General features: G+C 33.8%; 1 protein-coding gene across 16 annotated transcripts in view; it reads right to left on the reverse strand.

The window, feature by feature from the left end:
• Positions 1 to 16,144, reverse strand: part of PARD3 (par-3 family cell polarity regulator) — a 658,827-nt gene that overhangs the window by 256,146 nt on the left and 386,537 nt on the right. For 10 of the 16 annotated variants that reach the window (XM_041765035.1, XM_041765037.1, XM_041765029.1 and 7 more), the window contains 5 exons: positions 11,430 to 11,555; positions 9,945 to 10,330; positions 5,886 to 6,025; positions 3,285 to 3,413; positions 944 to 982 (listed from right to left, as the gene is read on the reverse strand). In XM_041765035.1, coding sequence (XP_041620969.1) covers positions 944 to 982; positions 3,285 to 3,413; positions 5,886 to 6,025; positions 9,945 to 10,330; positions 11,430 to 11,555 — 820 coding nt within the window. The remainder of the gene's footprint in view (positions 1 to 943; positions 983 to 3,284; positions 3,414 to 5,885; positions 6,026 to 9,944; positions 10,331 to 11,429; positions 11,556 to 16,144) is intronic. The other 6 variants (XM_041765041.1, XM_041765038.1, XM_041765040.1 and 3 more) reach the window with 1 other exon arrangement.

The raw sequence follows: 16,144 nt of genomic DNA on the forward strand, positions 1-16,144 counted from the left end.
ATACAGACTAGCATCATCCATGGTAGATATGGTTTTGTTAAATTTTCTCATGACTTATGAGAGTTTGGGATGATATGTTTTTATGCTGTGTTATTGGATGTATAAAGGATCATGAATGTTAAAATTTCTACTGGATATTACATGTCAATATAAAACACCCTCTCTTTTCACCCCATGCTGTGCAGTCACACTAAAACCATACTTTCAGAGACTGAAACACTTATTTGGCAATTCTTATTTTCATTCCATTAGCATTGCCTGCGAGACTCAACTTACTGCTTTATTTCTAGTCTGTATTAGGATTTGTCTCTTTAACAGGACACAACTATGTTTGCATTTTAATCTAAGCTGTGAGCAGTTACTTTTATTAAGAGAAATTCCCCCATTATAATATGCTATATGATAAAATACTTATTTTTTTATAAAATACTTATAAGTTATTATGACAACTAATACATTGTGCCTAATTACTGACATATCACTTTATTTTCCTCCTTACAATACACTTTTATTGTGCTTTTACCCTCCCTATTTTTCTGTGCCTGAATTGAGTCTTCTTTTTTATTGTTTACTTTGTAGCCACTTAAAATACATTTCACAACTCAAAGTCTTTTATATTTATACCAAACTACTACACTTACCAACTTTTGGTACCTCTTGCTGTGAAGGTGAACAGGAAACTACTTTAACATTTCTCTCTGTTCTATCCTTGTCTATCTAAAGGTAATCCTGAAATACTCTCCATCTGTGGTAGTAGCAATATGTCAGCTTACAATGAGATCACTTTGATCTACATAGTAGATGAACCTACATAGTGAACCTACATAGTATCTATTATGAGCCAGAAAAGGAGAGGACAAGTAACTTCATATTTAATTAGTCAGAAGTTAGTTCCATTTATCTTTCCAACATCTCTGTACCCTGCAAAAGACAAAGCTCTTACCGTTTCTTTTGGAATCTGCATCTGGCTTGGCTCTGCATTCTAGAAGAATTGAAGAAAAATATAAATACAGACTGACCAAAGCCATCTTCAACACACAGGGACACAAAGCTTGACTTTAAAGGAAATTTTGTTGGTCTTTAAAATCCACAAAATATATAGACGGTAGTTATGTTATGGCTGATGTATTACTCAATCTTCCAAACTTTCACTGATGTGGTTATATTATCTTCTGTGTGTGTGGGTGTGTGTTTTAAGAAATTTTTCTAGATGTAAATTTTTACTTGCTCACTCACAGTATATCATGAATTTATTATTTGGAGGAAAGTAAATCTCACTAGACTGGCTCTCTATATGTGGCACTATTTCTAAATCTTTTTTTTTTTTTTAATTTTCCCAACTACATCTAAGTTATAAGGTATATTATAATTCAATAGCTATGCCAGATAATAACAATTTGAGCCACAATCTAAACCACAAGTACTATACTTTAAAATACTACACAAGTTACATATGTGATTTTTTCACATATTATAGAGTTGCTTTAATTATATAGATATTTAGAGGGCTGACATAAAAAAAGGCACATATTGATAACAGTATTTTGTTTTAGACACAGAATTTAAACACAGACACCCAAAGAGAGGAGAAGAGTTCTGTTAATTAGATTCAGAGATCATTTTAAATGCACCCCCCCTTTAAGTTTTCAGAATTTTGTTCTTTGAAATCCTAAAAAGCAGCTGCAACATGAATAATAGACTGACGGCCTACTGGCTCACTCCTTAATGAAAAGCTCACAAGCAATAAATTAAATAACCAAGAAAAAAAAAAAGGCAGCAGAAGGGAAAAACAGAAGCCTGGAAGATCAAAATTGGACAAGAAGAACCTGAATAACCTTAAGCTGGCTCTATGTTGGCACTAAGTCTAAGAAGGCTGAAGAGCAGTGTTTCAGTTTTGGCAATCTGATAATGCTAACTATTACCCAGGCTAAGATATACTGACGAAGAATTAAAGCTTCATCAAATCACATCTAAAGCTTAGTATTATTTTTTTTAAGGGCTCATTTACAATTTAATAGAGACATCTCCAGATTTAGGATCAGGTGGCCTTTTAAGCATAAAATTGGATAACAGTGGGGGGAAAATGGAAAACTGAATTTAAATTGGGAAATAATGCATTCAACATTTTAAAACAGAAATAAAGACAATTTTATAATTTTCAAAATCTACTTAAAACACAAGTGTTCAGCTTTCAGCCCTATCACAATCAGAAATTCCATGAAATCACAGTAAATTTGTGTCACCAAGGCATGGGGTATTCCCGCATGGAAATATATCTGGCTTATAACAAAAGTCAAATTTTATTAACCAGGACACATTCACACTTGAAATATCAGCCTGAGAGATTCAGGGCTATTTGACAAATTCTGGAACTGTGCCCCTAAAACCTTGCCACTTCAATATATACAAATTAATTGCTGTTTAAAGCTAAAAACGGATGGAAAGAGATGACAAATGCTCAAAAATGGCCAAGCCAAAATCTGTTTTGAAATATTTAAAATACCACTTGTACCGGAAATAAAACAATTTTCTTACCACATAAAAAGATAAAAGTGATTCCTCCAATTATGTTGTTACATAACAAATGAAACCTGGCACTTTTTGCTGAAAAACATTCAAGCTATGTCAACTTACTATACATATTTCATTCACACCAATACTATGTAAATACTTCTTATATTTAGACATATTGATACACATATAAAACATGAAATAAATTGCCAACAAATGCCTTTTCATTTCATTTATGTTATTCCAAATAATGCCAATATTAGTAATTAATGGCGATGGGGCTTATTACCACTCAGGTCTCCTTACTTTCAATACTAATACTTTAATTAAGGTACTCTCTTTCATACAACAGGAAGCAAGAAGCTTTACTTGGCTTAGCTAGATGCACTATGAAAATCTGAAATATGAACATTTGTCATATGTAGTGGAGACGATGGCAAGCTTTCAATAACAGCCTTTGAAGTGACAGTTATGAAATAATCAACGTCTCTGTATTCAATCACTCCATCTGAAAGTGTTCACTAATAAACATTTGCTGTCCTAGAAAATACTCTTGCAATTTGATTTTTAAATACCCCTACACTCCACATTGTGGATATCTATTTTCAAAATGGATGGAATATAAGAAAAGAATGCTTATATTAAGTTAAGGCTGAAAGATACAAAAACTACTACTTGGAAAATGTCTTGATACACACTGGCCATCAGGTGGCTAGCCCAGATCCCTGGCTCATGTGCATCACAAATCTTTCATCTGCTCTAAATTTACACACCAGTTCCCTTGGGTGGAAGGCATCTTCTTGGCGAAAGACCAGAAGGCTCACGGTCCCTTCCATCTTGGTGCTTCTCAACAGGGAAACAACTTCCTCTTGGGATTTGCCTGCTAAATCTACTCCATTTACCTAAAACAAATGAAACGTTTTCAGTTGCAATGCTGTGCAAACATATAACAGAAGAAAAGACATACACCCTAGAATCTATCAAGTCTACTATGGAGCACAATTCATTTCATGGTAAATTCTGTCATAATCTGGTAATCACCAGGCTGCTGTAGCTAATAAGGAAACATAGACCAAGTATCTAGAAGTGAAACAGGAAGTAGTAAATCTTTTAGCTCTCTAATTAATAAGCCAAAGCCAGAGCCACCAGAGCACTAAAAAGTAACAAGTAATAAACATATTCAAATTATCATTGTAACACAAAACTTACTGGCTTTGGACTAAGATATCTTGATGGCTTTGTGTATCATAGATTATTTTATATCAAAATTAAAAGGTGTTGCTGTTAAAGGGGGTAATAAAGGCACACTAAAAATATTTTGGTAAAACTTTCAATGAAATTTTATTGAAAATCATAAAGATAACTTTTTATCCTTAAAAGGTAAATATTAAAGAAGAACACAAGATAATCATAATATTTACGGAAGGGCAGCAATATTCTGAGGTAACAATATCTCAGTACTTTTCAACATTTTAAGAGAATCTTACAAAAAAAAAAGAAGATGATGATGATGAAAAAGAGAGAGATTTGAAATAACCAATTCCTGGAGAATCTCACCATTTTTACCTTTAAGGTATAAAAATATTATCAGAAAGCATCATATATTTAAAAGAAATGAATGAAAAGTTAAAAACTATTCTATAGCATTCACTTTAGAGAAAAATAACATTTTGTCCATGGCAATAAAGTATATTATTTAAGTTATAATATCAATATTACCCTATAGTTAAAATACATCTGGGAACCTTTCACTCCCTACTAAAAAGTATCTTGTACAATTCAATGCACCACTATAAGTGATTGCATGAAACAGATAATGCAATTATCTATTGCAATTATCTATGCAACAGATCCAAAAAAAGAAAAACTTTCTAGATAACAAAAAAAATTAGTAACTTGATACATATTTGTTTTTTAAATATCCAGATGCTAAGAAAAACTGCCCACAAAACTGTCCATATTGGGGTCCCTGCTCAGTGGAGAATTTGCTCCCTCCCCCTCTGCCCCTCCCCCCTCCTCATTCTCTTTCTCTCTCTCTCAAATAAATAAAATCTTTCCAAAAAATGTGAAAATGTAGTTTCAGAGAAAGCTGATAGCTACAGAACATAAAGCCTAACTCTGAAGAAACACAGGTTGCAGGTCTTTCCCACTGCTAAGAGAAACAAAAGCCTTTGTGATGTGTGGAAAGTAAAGCAATTATGGGAGCAAAGAGATTCTTGAAAAAAGATGAGGCTGGTGCCTGAGAGAGAGAAGGACAGACATTTTTTGGACTCTGAGGCAAAGATGACTAAAATCAAGACTCAGCTGAGCCTCCTACTACATAAAACAAGCTACAACCACAAACTTGAACAAATACTACTTAACTTAGACCCCAAGGACAAGTGGCCCTTTCTGGAAACAAAACTCTAAATATAATTTATACTCAAACCTTTCCTTTTATTTAGCCTCTATCAATTCCCCTTTTAAAAATGGTGTCACAAGAACAAAACACAAAGAAAAGGTGTAAGATCTAAGAAATCGAGGCCCAATACACAGCCATGGGAAAATCTGGAAGGCAATCAATCCTCTGCTCCATTACTTTTCAAGAAATCTTTAAGAGACCTTGATCTGGAGGCTTCATAACTACATATGAAGCTAAAAGTAATGAAGAAAGGGTAATGCCATAAAAAAGTACTTTAACATTAGTGTTTAATTCTAGTTAATAATTAGGAAAGGGGCATCTGCTGCTAAGAATACAGACTACGGTTTCTGAAAAAAACACTAGGGAAAATTAATATTTTTCTCAATCTTTCATATATATATATGTATACATATCAGCAATCACACACACAGAAATTTCTCTGTATGTTTATGTATGCCTAAGATGGCCTGAAAGACCAATGAACCAAAACTCATGTGGTGCAGAAAGGAAATTTTGAAGAACTATTTTTTTTCTGACATTTGATTTTTATGTCTCAGTTCATTCTCCATGCTGCCATTTCAAAACTTCCTCTCATCAAGATACACTATTTTCATTTACTTCATTTGTCTCTTCTGATTACAAAGTAGATATCATTTCTATATTGCCAGACATAAATTTAGAGCCATCTAGAAATATAACCTAACAGATATTGTACTTACATAATGACAAATGTTATGTTATCTCATAAACCGAATGTCTGAGTAACTAAAAATTTATGAGTACATTCAATGAAAAGATATTTCTCATCAAAGAACATGGAAACAAGTAGAAGTAAAGCATAAATATAGTTTTATGATGCATATTTCTGCTAAAATAAATAATTTAATATTAATGAAGATGTGAAAAAGAATTGAGCCCTGAAAACAGAACTTTTTAAGAATTATGGAACTTCTGACATAGAGAAGTCACTCACCTCTATAAGTCTATCTCCTGCCTTAAGTCGGCCATCCTGAATGGCAGCCCCTCTTGGGAGGATGTTTTTCACATAAATTGGAGCTGAGCCACCTATTGTTACATCTCGGGAAGTGATGCTGAATCCCAAGCCTTCTGTACCTAAAAATTTGACGACAACAAAAAAAAGTAAATAAAATGAGATACCTTGAATTTCACAGGTGTAAAGGATTTGTTCTTCTCTACCTCAGCTTGACATTTTGTAACTTTCACAGGGGCCTATAGTGCTTTTAATATTTAAAAGTTTGAATAGCTTTTTCAAAATAGACTAAATTATGGAAGGTTTAAGTGGCTTACATATAAAAATTCTTTAATCTAAAAAGAAACGGGACTCTAGTACAAGACAGATGAAAGGTAATATACAAGTATGACTGCTAAAAGTTTTTAAATTGGTTGAAATTTTGATGTGAAATAAATGTAATTTCACCATGTGAGAAAAAAATTCTGTTAAAACCCACAGTATCTCAAATATCAATTAATATTGTGTAATAATGGTATCCAGATTTAAAGTGTAGGAGGAGGAGAAGGAAAGAGAAAATGATCAGGAAGACCAAAAAGAAATAGTGAAAAGAGAAATTATTCTAGATAACAGAACTTCCCAAAACTATAATTAAAACTATTTACTGACAGGATGAACCATATTATATTTGTCTAGTTCTCTTCTATTCACCTAAATCTTACCATGTATCTTTCTCAATCAATAAATAAAATTCAAAAAAACAAAGGCAAATTACCCAGGGAACACCCCATCTCAGATCACTGTTATCAAGTCTAAGCACCATCATCACACTATGCTTAAAGGTATTGAAATTAATAAGGCATTTACAGATAACTGTGGTGGTCTGTATAATTTCAATTCTAGGTTCTTCAGCAGCTTTCTTGACAAGCATTCCTAAGTGCAATACAGTAGAGAAAAGAGGCTATATGTTACCAGAACCAACATGCAACAAGTCAAAATGAGCCAAGAAAAAATGTAAAGGCTACAACAAATTTCTAGGGAATCACGCAATTTTTATAACACTTCTAATAATGATTAATTTCTACTGGAGCTTTTTTAAAAATTATTTTTTAGAATATTAGGTTCCATTTCAGTTGAAATGATACTAGGACAAATACTTGCTCATGTGGGAAAATGAGCTATGTAAAGGTGAAAATTCTATGAAAGAATACATTAATTTAATGCAGCACTGAGTACAAAACTAGAAGCAAGAGTACAAATCTGTGGGTAAATAAATATGGGCAAGTAACTATGAATGAAAACGTGGATGAAAGAAGAAACAAAGCTGACATGAAGAAAACACTCCGTAGTTATACCTGTAACGAAACTTATCATATATATATTCTCAAATTCAAACAAAACCTTCATTTACTTCAAGTCTGAAGTCACCTTAATGTGCCTGGATTGTTAATTTCTTGAGTCTTCTGTGCTGAAGACTTGAATGGCATCTTGTCTATATGAAATTTTCCTAATTATTCTGCTGGGACCTTTCCTTATGTCTCTGTGCTTTCATGAAGCTCTAATGACTTGCAATAACATTTATTAAGAAAGAATTCTAAATTATTCTTTTTGCAATATTAATTTGTAAGAACTACAAAGACTGTTATATGAACCTCAATACTATTAAAATATCAGCAATAACCCCTAAATCTGTAAGCTAAAAGTTTAGTCAGTGATCTTTAAAAGAAAGATAAATAGATATCAATTTTCATTTAGCAAAGCCAACAAAACATTTTGCACTGACTGAAACAGATTACAGACCTTCTCCTTTGACTTTATTAAAAAGCTAATTTCTACAAAACAGCAGGGTATTTGAGAATGGCAAAATGGCAATAAATATTAAGAAATCATAATTATGGAAGCAAGTACATAAGGGCCATTCTATTTTGTCATGTTTATATGACATGGTTCTTAAATTATACCTAAGAATCATTATAGTGAAGGCTCCTCCTTTTAGCACATAGAACTGATCTCAGTTTATGAAAGAACTGTCATTTAAAGCATATCAGTTCACTGTGAACTGAGTTTAAAGTTTAACATTGACACACCCTATGTTTTTGAATCGCTTCTTCATTAAAAATGCTAAATGCAACAATCATAATTGGTAAAAAATCTTATCTGTGAGCTACAATGAAGGCTTGTTCAATTCTCAGATACTCATTATTATCAAAATATCTGTATTTCATACTAATAAAAAAGGATCAGCATTCTTCACTCTTATTTATTATAAACTTAGTTTAATTTTCATATAAAATATTTGCAAAGTATTGACAGAACACACAGTTGGTTTCTGCCTTATTGCCACACATTCTCACCGTAAATTAACATCAAGATACAGCTATGAGAGACTCTTTATCATTTAGAATACTCAAAGTCAGAAAAACATTAAAAGAAAGCCACTGTTCCCATTTTTCTGATCTCGATGACTGAGAACAGTCTTTCTCAACTAGCTGTGTCAACATAATCATATCTTTTAAAATGCTATTAAAATAAAACTGTTAAAAAAAAAATAAAACTGTTAATTTCTGTATTCAAAAGAATGCTTCTATTAAAGGCAAATAAAATTTCACTTAATTTAAAAGTTCATATTGTATCAGTTGTTAAATATAATTGTGTGAAAAACGTAATTATCTAAATAAAAATATGTCTGTTAGTGTAAAAGGGCAGAGATATTTATGAACTAATATCTTTATGACAATGACCAAGGAAACTATTTTTCCTCCCTCTGTTGAGAGATCCCAAGCAGAATTTTAGTTTTTATATAATCCATTTGTGATTATGTTTTTGCTTAAAAACAAGGTCCTGTCATTTGAGGAGAGAAAGAAGACGACAGGTTCTGATATTTTTCTCATCTAGGAATGAATAAAGCTAAAAGGGGTTTTATGCTGATATTACTCTGCATTTGTAAGATGTTTCAAAAATGGAGCAAAGCTGTCAATTCCTGATCATGTCAACCAAGTATTTGGAGCTTAAAAGTCAGTAACCAGAAATAAGGAGTTTGTGGTTCACATAAAGTTCAATGAAAGAATATAATTAGAAAGGAAATAGGAATCTCAGACTTTACAACCTTGTAAACCCTACTCCAAGTGGATAGAATGGTTTAAATGTCAGGATATGGAAAATGGTCTAGGAGGACTCTGCTAACAGCCATGTGACTTGAGGAAATCACTCTACCTCTCTTGGATTCATTTCCACCTAACTGTAGGAGTTGGCTGAACTCATAAAAAGAGAAATACTCTTTATGACACCATTTTGAAAGATATGACATTAAAATACATCAGAATGCTCAGCTAAAATGGATAATTAACAGCAAAAGTGTAACTCAGTGCCTGGAGGGGACAGTGTTTGGAAATCAGAAGATCAAGCCTAGCAGCCTACACTAAGTCAAGAACAAAATGGAAAAGTACACTTCCTGTACACAAGGATGCATAGTCTATGGAAGGGATACTTACATAAAAAAATTGACATAAGGCATCACGTAATAAAGAGTTATTAGCAAGGTCCATTAAATTGCCCTTGTCATCTTAAAAAAGGAAAGCAGTGTAACATTCTGGTTAAGTAGCAGACAAGGAGCCACCTGCTCGGTGAATCTACTTTCTATCACGAACCACTGACAGCTTCAAATTAATCAGTCACTTGCCCTTACCAAAATGATGGGGTTCATATGGAGGAGCTCTCACATCCTCTCTGAGAGCTATGTCTGCACTTCAAGTGGGGTGATCCAAACAGTCTAGTCCTCACTATTGTTTTGGGTTTAATTATATCCTGAAACCAATTCCTTCTGTTACCAAAAATCTTAATCACAGTAGTGGCTGCTACTTTCTTCACAGAAACTTGTTTTTAAAGCCTTATTTTTTTCTAAACTCCTCACTTTCTTTCTGACACAGCAAAATGAATCTGAAAAGCATAAAAACTACAATTTTCAATACTTTAAGTCATTATAACCGTTCTTTCTTATAATAATGGATTAGTTGATTTGATTTTTAAAATAAACTCCGTAAAACAAAACAAGGTGGGTCATACCTTTCTTCAGCTGGATATTAAGCCTCTTGCCTATTTTTTTCGTATTATAACCACTGCTTACATTTGAACTAAATATATTTTGTGGGGCCTGGGCCAGAGCTGACGACGGTTTTCCGGAGGGGTGTGTGCTCTGAGGTAGTAGGCGGGGGTGCGAGTCTATGTGCTCGGGTGGGTGGTTCAATCTGGGTGCTCTGGGCAGCGCCTGAAGTCCGGCACTAGTCACACCCCTGTTATCCATATACTGGCTGTCCGGACTGAAGTGGCTTGAATAGTAATTGTTCTTCTCACTTTGGGAGAGTTGTTCATACTGCTCTTTATTTGCTGCAGGAACCACATGGAACCAAATGATGGGTGTACGCATGGCTTGGCGAAACATATGTTGTGCTCTGGGTTTGAGAAAGAATGGAAAATTAGCAAATTAAGACTGGCAGACTAGAAGATATTATGAGCTTAATTAAGTATACTAATTAAGCAACAAGAACTGCCAGACTTTGTTGAAACGGAAAAACAAAATCCTGATATCCCATTTATCAATCAAGTTTGCAAGCTCTGATAGAAGCATAGCTGTTTTCTCCAAATATAAATTTTTTATTCTCTTAATAAAAATGAGAAAATTATCTATAACTACAGATAAAATACCAGGTACTCAATCACAAATTATTACATAGTTTTAAGCACAATAGAGGTATTATAATTGCAATAGGAAAAGAAATTAAATACAATCTTGTCTCTACAACATTATCCAATACATTTAAAAATTACATTTTGTTACATGGAACCACTTGAGTTTTTGAAGAAATAAATATATTTAGAAAACTATAGAAGTCAACTATCCATTATCAGCAAAATTAACACAAGTGTATGCAAAATTCTTAAGAAAACCAGTGTGGCCTCAGTGACTTAAAATGTGAAGAGTTTTGGTCTTGGTGCTAGTCCACGACCAGCCTGAGCAACTGCTCCAGCTCACGTTCATTCATGACTCAGATCTCACACACGAAATCCTTATGATTTCTGCTCACTCTTGTCCTATTTTAGAGGAACTGGACAACTTTTATCTTTTTAATTGAGTAATGACTTAAATCAGGATAAAGAAAATTGGGCGGACCACACTGTAGTTCAAAGGAGCTTTCTCTGCTTATTTATAAGATGAATCATTACATGCAACAAAGTCGGGAACGTGAGTTAAAATCTAATAAAGCCCAGCACGCTGGCAAATTTTCTGAAAGGTGAGGAAATAGCAAAATTGTGAAGTATAAATTGGGCCCATAATATTTTAAGAAGCGCTCTGTCAGTCAGAGGGCATTTTGAAATATAGCCTAATGGTAGTAATTACCTGTAGTTTGATTAAATTTTTAAAAGCTAGATGACAGAAAATACTCCTCTCTAGTATAAAGACAGAGACATGTTGTTTGAAGCATTTCAATGGACTACACTCTCTCATGCCTCGAGCATGAAAGAACAGCAGTGCAGCCAGCACACACTTACTGTTCAAATCTTCTATTTCGAAGGTCGCCATCATTAATCCTGACAATGCAATCATTTTCGTGAAAAAGGTTTTCTTGTTCAGCTTTACCACCTTTCTCCAATCGTTTTACTAATAACCCCAGGGTTCTGGAACATTAAGAATGCAAATCATTACACATGTAATATTTCTACTACCATGCAAAATGCCCTACTGCTTTAATGCTGGTATTATATTTACAAAGACTTCCTGATAAAGGAGTACATTAAATCGTTATTAATACACTTGAAAATAACACCAACACAAAAAGCACAACCATATAAATGAAGTGCAGAAATGGATCCTTTCAATAAATGTAATAAATTGTTTCTGGTTGTCAGGATTATGTTTCTGAAACAAACTATGTACTCCTCTCTATGCTTAGAAATGCTTCAAACAGAGCTTGCCTGATGGTTCACTAGATATCGCAGTGTGGAGCATAGAAGAGCGTGCACTTGTGGATAGCTCTGGCAGTTTTCTGTTTTAAGCCGGCTGGTCCACCGTGCACGCGCAGGTGATCAAAGAAAGGTTAACCTCAGCGCATTGTACATTTGCAAAGAAAAAGAGGAAAGTTTTGATTCTTGGCGTCTGAATTTGATGGTGCCTAAGCGTCTCAAATTTCAAAACTTGTTAGGTCTCCCAAAAGTGAAAAATTCGTTGCCATTATTCCCATTTAGAGACAAATAAGAGAAAGCGAGTGACAGGTTCAAATGTCAATGGTTCAAACCTCATCAATGTGTGCTAAAACTGCAGGTTGAAAGAAAAGCCTGAATGAACTGTTAGAGACCAATAAGGAGATAAAAAAGCAAAAATTAGTAGGGTACTTGGTCTAGAGTACTAATATCTTGACTGACAGAAAGAATATTCTAGATACCCTGACAAGTGGCCAACATTATCTGACCACAGTACAAAGAACAGGAATCTTTACCTAGTTCTGGTGCTGTGACTGACTTGATGGCTAGCATAAATTCTGTATGATGATCATATTAAAAATTTTTATGAACCTATCTTGGGCCTGTCCAAAGCTTAGATTTTCTTTCATAATCCCCATATTTAGAGATAATATCCATATAGATACTCAAATTTAGAAACCTGCCAAAATTAAAGTTGATATTTCCAATAGCTCAGATATAGATAATATATCTTCCAACAGAATACAATTTGCCATGCCCTATATAGGCTTTCCAGGAAAAAGATACCCATATAGACAGCTCCTCTTTTAAACGTTTACAGTAATTCTTATCTGTCCTATGGCCATTTATCTCTGTAATTCTCTGTAATTGTTACTTATATACACATCTTATCTCTACTAGTGCATTGTAAGCTCCTGCAAGATGGAGAAGATGGGATTCAGCAACGCAGGCTCAAGCACCTAAATAGTAGCAAGGTCTTGACAAATGAAAACCACAAGAGTTTAGCTCAGGCAAACAAGTCTCACATTTCTAAGAAACTTTCTGCAAAAAAGAAAATGAGCCAAAAGAAATTTAGATTCAGATCCTTTTCTTCATGAAGATGTCATTTACACCAAATTATGATTGAACTGAAATAAACTTGAAAGCAAAAGGTCCTTTTTCACTGGTTATTTTGTAACTTCAACTTGTTTCCCTCATGAATATTTACAGAGTCATTCTTTTACTTCATTTTAATGTTTATTGTTAAGTATAGTACAGCATGTTTTATTCTAAGGTCAAGTCCACCAACTGGCAAAGGTCATCAGAGGAGGTAACATTTAAATTGCCTTTTTTAATTTCACCATTTGAGGATTAGTACCTACTAGTCTAAGAGTCTAAAAGTCTTAGTGACTGATAAAAACATTATTACATAGGTAATGTTTGGTTACTCACTACCATATATTGGAATTAAACAAATATAAAAATCCCCTCAGCTCAAAGGGAAGAACAAAGTATGAGCAACCTAATGGTCTGAGTCCTATTTGGAAGAAAGAGATCCCACAACACACACCAATAATTATTAAGTTACTGTTAAAATGTCATCTGTGCCCATGATCTGTCTCCTAACACTTCCCTGTTGTGTGTGTTTCTATGTGCAATTGACTAAGTGCTCTAAGAAAGGAATCAATTAATTAAGATATATCCATGATTCTGTTGAATGAGACAAAATAATTTGAGACATCAAATTAAATCACAGTTCTTGACAGCATGAGAACTAGAAGACATTTGGCCATTTCACCCTCAAAGCAACCATATAAAAGAACAGCTTAAAGGAAAAAATGATTCAGCCACCCACAATCACAACACAATCATACATGAGGCACCACACTTGTTGCTAAAGGCTATCTCTACAGACCAAGAGCACTTTGCAGGGTGCATGCATTTGGTGTGCAGTAAAAGTATGCCTTTCCAAGAGTCACTCCAGTTAAGTAATTAGTTCTAAATTGGTGAAATCATGAGCTATTTCTCAGTATGGTTACAAAATTTCTGCAATCTAAAGTGATGAATAATGATTACGCTTTTATGTATTCTGAAATATTTTATGTATTCCAAATAGCCTATAGAATACTTTGATACATATATATTCATATATACACACACACACACATACATATACACACATACATATACACACCTATACACAGAGAGGGAGAGACAAGAGACAGACTGTGTTTAATGAAAATTACTCAGCAGTTAACTAGTACTGATCATTTGTTTAAATTTACAAATTTACCCCAGATAGCTCCTTTCAGTATTTACCACAGTTTAAAATAAAACAACTTGGAAATACATAATTTAATTTTACAAGTAGCACCAATATTTCTCAGATGAGTAGGTCTATGGATTTATATTCATCTAGATAATCATTTTTCTTTTACAATCTACTCCCTCCCTCCCCCAGGAATCATTCTAGAATAATAATTCACAGTAAAAAAAAAAAAAAAGGAAAGAAAAGCATGGCATGCTTCATTTATTCAATGGCCTGTCTTTCCAAATAAGTCCTCATATATGGCCTAATTCATCAGTAATCCTAATATGCAGTGAAAAATACAAATCAAAAATAAATACACCATCACATTCATATGGAACATAAACAGAAGTTTATTAAATGAGGCTTTTAGAATCCAAAGTTGTTAAAATAGCAGCAAAATCTTAGACTCTTCTTTCTCAGTGCTAGAGACTAGAAAACCCACTGGGGAAGGGAGGGCAGGGAGGAAGAATTTTATCCTAAGTAACACAGCAAGTGATCAGGGAATCAACGGAACAGACTGAATTAAGGAGAAGTTAGTAGCCTGCTGATTTCTAAATACTTGACCACACTATTAGAATCATTCTCTCAAAAAAGAATGGATTAATTTAAAAGTAAAGTGGTACAATCTGCAAAATTATCTCATTTGCTTCACTAGGTGAAAATGATTACAAAAAGAATGGGAAGGAACTATCAAAAAAAACTTCACAAGAGAATTGAACTGATAACATAACAGCGAGCCTGAGAATGAAAAGTACCCTCTGAAGGGAAATCAACAGGAAGTTGTAACACTTTCATCTTCCTGAAAAACGTGAATGCAAGCACATAGATCTCCATGCCTCCCACATTCAATTTAAAGCCATCTCCAACAGTATAATTAAAAATAAATTTTAGGTATGTTTTTTGCAAATTCAACCAGCACCTAGTATTTGTTCTAGAGTAATAAAGAACTGACTGCCTATAGTATTGTGGTCCCTGTAACACTTATTAGAGACATAAATGAAGTTAACGAAGTCCCAGACATTTTGGCATGTCCATATGCTGGGATAGAGAATAGTTTTTCCTCTAGGCAGTTAGTACTGAAATTCCTTATCAGGGACAACCATTTTCCATAAGAAGAAGTCACTCTGCAAAAAATAGGAAGAGGAGGAGAGAAAAGAGACAGTGGGGTGAGCTCTGGGTGGGTTACAGTCCAGAAGAACTCCCCAGATGAAATGCACAAACAGACACAGGAGGAAAGAGGCAGTGCGTTTATTAATATGGAGAGGCAGATTTATGAAGGTGTGTTTGTAGGGTTTGGGGATATAAAAACAACCTCCCTTACCTGTGTGAATCTAATGTAAACCCAACTTGGCACATATACTTTTAGAGCACACAGATTTTTTTTCTGCTAAATCTGAAACATCCCCATGCCTGCCCAATTTCTACTATTTCCTATTTTTTTTTCAAAATTTTGGGGAAAAGTACTATGTCCACTATGTAAAAATCTCACTTCTGAATGATTTTCCTATAATAAATATCTGCAAACATACACATATTTCTTTAAGCCCTTTCTCCTGGCTTCTGAGCAATGTTTCTTACAAAAGGGGGTGGAGCAAAGACTACAGTCACAGAAAGCAAGCCATTGAAATGCTGCATCTTTGTACATGAGTTTGGATGTATAATTAGAAATTTAACTGCTTAGATTATATTAAGGATTGCACCACTACATTTTTACAAGGTTCATTAGCCTAATTATACATTTAATTAAAACAAACTCAGTCATACATGTTAACATTTTCAATTCTAAGTATAAATTACAACCAATGATAAAACCAAAAATAAGTAACAAATGTTTTATTGACATCTAAATTGGCTAAGCAAGTCTGAGTTTTGCTTTGATAAAGTAAGCTCCCACAACAGCCACCCAGCTGTATGGAAATGATCATAATTCATCTTAATAAAAGCTGACACAGTATAAACACCACAACTGTGGTGAAGTCAGAGTCAGCGTGGGCAG

The sequence above is a fragment of the Vulpes lagopus genome, chromosome 8, assembly GCF_018345385.1.
Source record: "Vulpes lagopus strain Blue_001 chromosome 8, ASM1834538v1, whole genome shotgun sequence".
In the NCBI taxonomy this organism is placed as follows: Eukaryota; Metazoa; Chordata; class Mammalia; order Carnivora; family Canidae; genus Vulpes; species Vulpes lagopus.